Source organism: Onthophagus taurus, chromosome 11, assembly GCF_036711975.1.
Source record: "Onthophagus taurus isolate NC chromosome 11, IU_Otau_3.0, whole genome shotgun sequence".
NCBI lineage: Eukaryota > Metazoa > Arthropoda > Insecta > Coleoptera > Scarabaeidae > Onthophagus > Onthophagus taurus.
Window position 1 is genome coordinate 30,037,533 of NC_091976.1, and position 8,757 is coordinate 30,046,289.

At 28.9% G+C, this 8,757-nt stretch overlaps 1 protein-coding gene across 1 annotated transcript; it reads left to right on the forward strand.

Moving 5' to 3' along the window:
- The first annotated feature begins 348 nt into the window (after positions 1-348).
- Positions 349-8,236, forward strand: LOC111417466 (palmitoyltransferase Patsas). The gene is made up of 4 exons (XM_023049751.2): positions 349-665; positions 723-1,506; positions 7,316-7,807; positions 7,868-8,236. Exons 1-4 carry the CDS (start codon positions 544-546, stop codon positions 8,048-8,050), a joined length of 1,581 nt encoding a protein of 526 aa, XP_022905519.1. The 5' UTR covers positions 349-543; the 3' UTR covers positions 8,051-8,236.
- The last annotated feature ends 521 nt before the right edge of the window (positions 8,237-8,757 follow it).

Genomic DNA, 8,757 nt, shown 5'->3' on the forward strand with positions numbered 1-8,757 from the left:
GACCTATAACTAGAATAATTGGAATTTAGCAGTTTTGAGAGACGTGTGTCTAAGCCCGAATGATTCTAGTTCTAGATCTAGTGTTAGTTCTAGTTTTGCACTATCATTAGAACTAACACAAGGCCTAGAACTGGAATAATTCGGGTTTAGCCGTCTTGAGAGATTAAATGCGACTAAATTAAATATTAAATATAATATAGACTTCTAATATCCTTCGTTTAAAAAATTCATTGAATTACATTTCAGGAGATATTATTATTTTCTGGGATGTATGTAAACTTTATTGTATCACTGTACATATATTTTAGGCGCAAGCGCTTTAAATAAGAATTTAAACAGCATTCGGATCGATAAAGTCCTAAAATCGAACGAATTCTACGGTTAAGAAACTTGACTGCAATCTAATCAATTTTGCGTCCCCGTTTTTTTTCTCCAGATATTTCCGACCGAAGTGTTGCGATTTCAGCCAGAACGCTGTGCAAGGTGTACCCCAGTCCGGGCAGTGCCCGCAGCGTATGGGCCCTGCCCCAGACTTCCTGCAGCATGGTCGCTGAAACAGATCATCCTGCCAATAACTTAGAAAATCGAGATGGTGGCCCTCAACCTGAACCCGACAACCAAGAATCATCACCGGATAAAATAATTTTTGATCTTATTAAAAGCGGGTAAGCAAAACAAGTTAAAAATTTTCTTTAAATAAATCATTAAACAATTTTATTCAGTGAATTATCCGATATAGAAGAACAAGTTGAAAAATCTGGTACTCAAATCTTAAGAGCACGTGATGAATGGGGTTACACACCGGCCCATTGGGCTGCTTTAGATGGAACCATAGAAATAATGCGTTATTTAGTGGATAGAGGGGCCCCAATAGATCTTTCATGCCTTGGAACACAAGGTCCAAGACCGATACATTGGGCTTGTCGAAAAGGTCACGCTGCAGTCGTCCAAGTGCTCCTCCAAGCTGGAGTTGCAGTAAACGCGGCTGATTTTAAAGGATTAACTCCTTTAATGACAGCTTGCATGTTTGGACGAACAGCAACCGCAGCTTTTCTTCTTGGAATGGGTGCTCTAAACAATTTGGTTGATGTAAATGGTGACACAGCGTTGCATTGGGCTGCTTATAAAGGACACGCCGACGTAATGAAATTGTTGATGTATTCTGGGGCAAATTTACAAAAACCCGATCATTTTGGATCAACCCCTTTACATTTAGCATGCATTTCCGGGAACGTTCATTGTGTTAAATTGTTGTGCGAAAAGAATAACATCGAATTAGATCCTTTAGATAAAAACGACAAAACCCCTTTGATGTTGGCGCAAAGTCACCGACATGGAGATATCGTTCAAGTTCTTCAAATCGAGAAGAAAAGGAGATCGAGTTGGTTTCCTTCTTTAAATGAAGTGTGGGGGTTGTTATTTGGAAAAGCGGGAAATTCGAAAATACCTTTATTGTTTTTTATGGTTTCGGTGGTTTTATGGGGATATCCGATGTATGTTGTTAGGGTGAGTAATTTTAAATTATTAATTATTCAATTAAATCACTAATTATTTTTGTCCACGACTACCTTATAATATATACCTTATGAATTAGTAATGGAGGTTATATGTCAAACATTGTCAAATTTAGGAGAGGTTAAGCAGCGAAAAATCGTTAATATTAATTTATAATAAAATTTATGTAATTATTTATTTATTTATCAAATACTTTAAAAGGTTATTTACAAGTCGCAAGGGATTAACCCTTTGTGTCCCGACGGTACTTTAAAGTACCGGTAATTTTAAACACTCATTTTAAACTGTAGTTATCTATTCGGCGCATTTAGAGCTGTCTGTACTTTCTACTATACAAGTGTATACAAGAAATAATCTGTATAAAAAACGTCGCAATCCGCATTGTAGGATTTTTAGGTACACTTTAAACTTATTCATCCAGATGTGAGGTTAGAACTTTAGTGAAAAGTGGTGCTGTTGAATTTTGTTGTTCAAGAAGGTATTTCTTTGATAAATGGTTATTAGGTGTGAAAATTACAGATCATTTTAAAAAGAAAACATTGAGCTTAAATTTAAAATAAGTCTCAAATAATTTCAATAAACATGGTTTTTAAGAATTTTTAAATTAGCATCTTTTTTGACTCTTTTAAATGTAAGTGTTGTTTCAACACTTTTTTCTTAATATTTTTCCAATTCAACCCAACAATTATCATACATCATTTTCAAGAGAAAGCTTTGAGCTTTAATTTAAAGTTTCAAAAAATAAGTTTCATTCCTTAATTTCAATAAATACGGCTTACAGGAATTTTTAAATTAGCATCTTTTTTGACACTCTTAGGTTATACGAAAATGTAAGTTTTATTTCAACTTTTTTTTTCTCTATATTTTTCCAATCCAACCCAACAATTATTATACATCATTTTAAAGACAAAGCTTTGAGCTTTAATTTAAAATAAGTTTCATTCCTTAATTTCAATAAATACTGCTTACAGGAATTTTTAAATTAGCATCTTTTTAACATTTTTAGGTTATTCGAAAATGTAAGTTTTGTTTCAAAATTCTTTTTCTCTATATTTTTACAATCCAACCCAACAATTATTATACATCATTTTAAAGAGAAAGCTTTGAGCTTTAATTTAAAATAAGTTTCATTCCTTAATTTCAATAAATACGGCTTACAGGAATTTTTAAATTAGCATCTTTTTTGACACTCTTAGGTTATACGAAAATGTAAGTTTTATTTCAACTTTTTTTTTCTCTATATTTTTCCAATCCAACCCAACAATTATTATACATCATTTTAAAGAGAAAGCTTTGAGCTTTAATTTAAAATAAGTTTCATTCCTTAATTTCAATAAATACGGCTTACAGGAATTTTTAAATTAGCATCTTTTTTGACACTCTTAGGTTATACGAAAATGTAAGTTTTATTTCAACTTTTTTTTTCTCTATATTTTTCCAATCCAACCCAACAATTATTATACATCATTTTAAAGAGAAAGCTTTGAGCTTTAATTTAAAATAAGTTTCATTCCTTAATTTCAATAAATACGGCTTCCAGGAATTTTTAAATTAGCATCTTTTTTGACACTCTTAGGTTATACGAAAATGTAAGTTTTATTTCAACTTTTTTTTTCTCTATATTTTTCCAATCCAACCCAACAATTATTATACATCATTTTAAAGACAAAGCTTTGAGCTTTAATTTAAAATAAGTTTCATTCCTTAATTTCAATAAATACGGCTTCCAGGAATTTTTAAATTAGCATCTTTTTTGACACTCTTAGGTTATACGAAAATGTAAGTTTTATTTCAACTTTTTTTTTCTCTATATTTTTCCAATCCAACCCAACAATTATTATACATCATTTTAAAGACAAAGCTTTGAGCTTTAATTTAAAATAAGTTTCATTCCTTAATTTCAATAAATACGGCTTCCAGGAATTTTTAAATTAGCATCTTTTTTGACACTCTTAGGTTATACGAAAATATAAGTTTTATTTCAACTTTTTTTTCTCTATATTTTTCCAATCCAATCCAACAATTATTATACATCATTTTATAGACAAAGCTTTGAGCTTTAATTTAAAATAAGTTTCATTCCTTAATTTCAATAAATACGGCTTACAGGAATTTTTAAATTAGCATCTGTTTTGACACTCTTAGGTTATACGAAAATGTAAGTTTTATTTCAACTTTTTTTTTCTCTATATTTTTCCAATCCAACCCAACAATTATTATACATCATTTTAAAGACAAAGCTTTGAGCTTTAATTTAAAATAAGTTTCATTCCTTAATTTTAATAAATACGGCTTACAGGAATTTTTAAATTAGCATCTTTTTAACATTTTTAGGTTATTCGAAAATGTAAGTTTTGTTTCAAATTTTTTTTCTCTGTATTTTTCCAATCCAACCCAACAATTATTATACATCATTTTAAAGAGAAAGCTTTGAGCTTTAATTTAAAATAAGTTTCATTCCTTAATTTCAATAAATAGAGCTTCCAGGAATTTTTAAATTAGTATCTTTTTTGACACTCTTAGGTTATACGAAAATGTAAGTTTTATTTCAATTTTTTTTTTTCTCTATATTTTTCCAATCCAACCCAACAATTATTATACATCATTTTAAAGAGAAAACTTTGAGCTTTAATTTAAAATAAGTTTCATTCCTTAATTTCAATAAATACGGCTTACAGGAATTTTTAAATTAGCATCTTTTTAACATTTTTAGGTTATTCGAAAATGTAAGTTTTGTTTCAAAATTTTTTTTCTCTATATTTTTCCAATCCAACCCAACAATTATTATACATCATTTTAAAGAGAAAGCTTTGAGCTTTAATTTAAAATAAGTTTTATTCCTTAATTTCAATAAAAATGGCTTCCAGGAATTTTTAAATTAGCATCTTTTTTGGCACTCTTAGGTTATACGAAAATGTAAGTTTTATTTCAACTTTTTTTTTCTCTATATTTTTCCAATCCAACCCAACAATTATTATACATCATTTTAAAGAGAAAGCTTTGAGCTTTAATTTAAAATAAGTTTCATTCCTTAATTTCAATAAATACGGCTTACAGGAATTTTTAAATTAGCATCTTTTTTGACACTCTTAGGTTATACGAAAATGTAAGTTTTATTTCAACTTTTTTTTTCTCTATATTTTTCCAATCCAACCCAACAATTATTATACATCATTTTAAAGAGAAAGCTTTGAGCTTTAATTTAAAATAAGTTTCATTCCTTAATTTCAATAAAAATGGCTTCCAGGAATTTTTAAATTAGCATCTTTTTTGACACTCTTAGGTTATACGAAAATGTAAGTTTTATTTCAACTTTTTTTTTCTCTATATTTTTCCAATCCAACCCAACAATTATTATACATCATTTTAAAGAGAAAGCTTTGAGCTTTAATTTAAAATAAGTTTTATTCCTTAATTTCAATAAAAATGGCTTCCAGGAATTTTTAAATTAGCATCTTTTTTGACACTCTTAGGTTATACGAAAATGTAAGTTTTATTTCAACTTTTTTTTTCTCTATATTTTTCCAATCCAACCCAACAATTATTATACATCATTTTAAAGAGAAAGCTTTGAGCTTTAATTTAAAATAAGTTTCATTCCTTAATTTCAATAAATACGGCTTACAGGAATTTTTAAATTAGCATCTTTTTTAACATTTTTAGGTTATTCGAAAATGTAAGTTTTGTTTCAAAATTTTTTTTCTCTATATTTTTCCAATCCAACCCAACAATTATTATACATCATTTTAAAGAGAAAGCTTTGAGCTTTAATTTAAAATAAGTTTTATTCCTTAATTTCAATAAAAATGGCTTCCAGGAATTTTTAAATTAGCATCTTTTTTGACACTCTTAGGTTATACGAAAATGTAAGTTTTATTTCAACTTTTTTTTTCTCTGTATTTTTCCAATCCAACCCAACAATTATTATACATCATTTTAAAGAGAAAGCTTTGAGCTTTAATTTAAAATAAGTTTTATTCCTTAATTTCAATAAAAATGGCTTCCAGGAATTTTTAAATTAGCATCTTTTTTGACACTCTTAGGTTATACGAAAATGTAAGTTTTATTTCAACTTTTTTTTTCTCTATATTTTTCCAATCCAACCCAACAATTATTATACATCATTTTAAAGAGAAAGCTTTGAGCTTTAATTTAAAATAAGTTTCATTCCTTAATTTCAATAAATACGGCTTTCAGGAATTTTTAAATTAGCATCTTTTTTGACACTCTTAGGTTATACGAAAATGTGTTTTATTTCAACTTTTTTTTTAAATATTTTTCCAATCTAACCCAACAATTATTATACATCATTTTAAAGAGAAAGCTTTGAGTTTTAATTTAAAATAAGTTTCATTCCTTAATTTCAATAAATACGGCTTACAGGAATTTTTAAATTAGCATCTTTTTTGACACTCTTAGGTTATACGAAAATGTAAGTTTTATTTCAACTTTTTTTTTCTCTATATTTTTCCAATCTAACCCATCAACTATTATACATCATTTTAAAGAGAAAGCTTTGAGCTTTAATTTAAAATAAGTTTTATTCCTTAATTTCAATAAATACGGCTTACAGGAATTTTTAAATTAGCATCTTTTTTGACACTCTTAGGTTATACGAAAATGTAAGTTTTATTTCAACTTTTTTTTTCTCTATATTTTTCCAATCCAACCCAACAATTATTATACATCATTTTAAAGACAAAGCTTTGAGCTTTAATTTAAACTAAGTTTCATTCCTTAATTTTAATAAATACGGCTTACAGGAATTTTTAAATTAGCATCTTTTTAACATTTTTAGGTTATTCGAAAATGTAAGTTTTGTTTCAAAATTTTTTTTCTCTATATTTTTCCAATCCAACCCAACAATTATTATACATCATTTCAAAGAGAAAGCTTTGAGCTTTAATTTAAAATAAGTTTTATTCCTTAATTTCAATAAAAATGGCTTCCAGGAATTTTTAAATTAACATCTTTTTTGGCACTCTTAGGTTATACGAAAATGTGTTTTATTTCAACATTTTTTTAAAATATTTTTCCAATCCAACCTAACAATTATTATACATCATTTTAAAGAGAAAGCTTTGAGCTTTAATATAGAATAAGTGTCATTCCTTAATTTCCATAAATACGGCTTACAGGAATTTTTAAATTAGCATCTTTTTAACATTTTTAGGTTATTCGAAAATGTAAGTTTTGTTTCAAAATTCTTTTTCTCTATATTTTTCCAATCCAACCCAACAATTATTATACATCATTTTAAAAAGAAAGCTTTGAGCTTTAATTTACAATAAGTCTCATTCTTTAATTTCAATAAATACGGCTTCCAGGAATTTTTAAATTAGCATCTTTTTTTAGGTTATACGAAAATGTTAGTTTTAACTCAATACTCTTTTTCTCAATATTTTTTTAATTTAACCCATCGATTGTTATAGATCGATTTAAACAGAAAGCTTCAAGCTTCAATTTAAAATAAGTTTTATTTCTTAATTTCAATAAACACGGTTTCCAGGAATTTTTGAATTAGCATTTTTTTTGACACTTAGACTATGCGAAAATAGGGTTAATTAACTCAGGTTAATTATGCCTTCGTGAATAATACCCCTCATTATATGCTCATATAATAATATACTATTATGGAATCAATTTCAATAGTCGTGGACAAAGTATTATATTTTACTCGCATATAATGAGCTAATATTCACTCAGGTTAATTATGCCACTCGCTACGCTCGTGACATAAACTTAACCTTCGTGAATAATACCCCTCATTATATGCTCATATAATAATATACTATTTTAGTGTATCCCAATAACTTGGAATAATCTCCGTGGATCTCATTATTGCTTTATTTATTGGAACATCGTAATGTGGGTGTGTTGGGTGGTTGCAAATCGCAAAGATCCCGGTTATATCCCAATGAACACCGATTCATACAGCCGGGCGATAAAACAAATCCCTTATTTTGATAAATGGAAGAAACGAAACGCAATTTTAAACCGCTTATGTCACACTTGTCGATGTTTACGCCCTTTAAGAGCGAAACATTGTAGGGTGTGTAATCGATGCGTTTCTTACTTCGATCATCACTGTCCTTTTATCTATAACTGCGTTGGATTAAGAAATCGAACTTGGTTTTTTCTCTTCGTTATGAGCGTAGCAATTAATTGCTCCTTTACCATTTATTTTGCAACTTATTGCATTGCAATCGAGGGATTTGGAGTGATGTATATTCTTGGATTAATCGAAGCGTTCGTATTTTCTGGATTAGGATGGATTTTAACATGCACATCAGTAAGTTATTTTTAATTAATTTCTTTTTAATTCAAAATTTAAAAATTTTCTTTAATATAGGTTCTTCACGCTTGCATGAATTTAACAACGAACGAAATGTTTAATTATAAACAATATTCGTATCTTAGAGATAAAAGAGGAAGGTATTTCAATCCGTTTTCGCGCGGTCCGATTTTGAATTTAATCGAATTCTTTTTCTGCACGCCCGATGAATTTGACGATGATTACGCTTATGATATATGATGTAAGTTACACTCCGATTATTATCCGAAATGCGTTTGTAAGTACACGAAATGCGGGACACCCTGAAAATTGATATCGATAAGAAAAATACGCTTTATATAAACTTTTTTCGTTTTGTGTTTCATGTAAATATGGCTGTTTAACAAATCGTTTGTATTTTTATTAATAAAATTGTTAGAAAATTTTCAAAAAGTGTTTTATTTGTATATAGCTTTATTTTTTATATAAACCGAGGCCGCTTGCGGCCGAGGCAGTCATTATATGTTCACCAATTTTGGTTTAATTACAATATCACACACTTTTATCTATAACTTAAGCCGAGGTCGCTTGAGGCCGAGGCAGTCCATATATGTTTGCCACTATTGGTTTAATCAGGCAATATTATACACTTTCCCTTCTAAGTTAAGCCGAGGTCGCTTGCGGCCGAGGCAGTTCATATATGTTGACCAATTTTGGTTTAATTAGGCAATATCACACACTTTCATCTATAACTTAAGCCGAGGTCGCTTGCGGCCGAGGCAGTCCATATATGTGTACCAATATTGGTTTAATCAGGCAATATTACACACTTTCCCTTCTAAGTGAAGCCGAGGTCGCTTACGGCCGAGGCAGTTCATATATGTTGACCAATTTTGGTTTAATTAGGCAATATCACACACTTTCATCTATAACTTAAGCCGAGGTCGCTTGCGGCCGAGGCAGTAGAT

What these genes read in the sequence shown, in the direction of transcription:
- LOC111417466 (XM_023049751.2), top strand. Translation starts at nt 544, where the DNA reads ATGGTCGCTGAAACAGATCATCCTGCCAATAACTTAGAAAATCGAGAT. An exon ending in TTTGATCTTATTAAAAGCGG is followed by an intron (nt 666 to 722) that starts GTAAGCAAAACA and finishes AATTTTATTCAG; the next exon opens with TGAATTATCCGATATAGAAG. An exon ending in ATCCGATGTATGTTGTTAGG is followed by an intron (nt 1,507 to 7,315) that starts GTGAGTAATTTT and finishes ATACTATTTTAG; the next exon opens with TGTATCCCAATAACTTGGAA.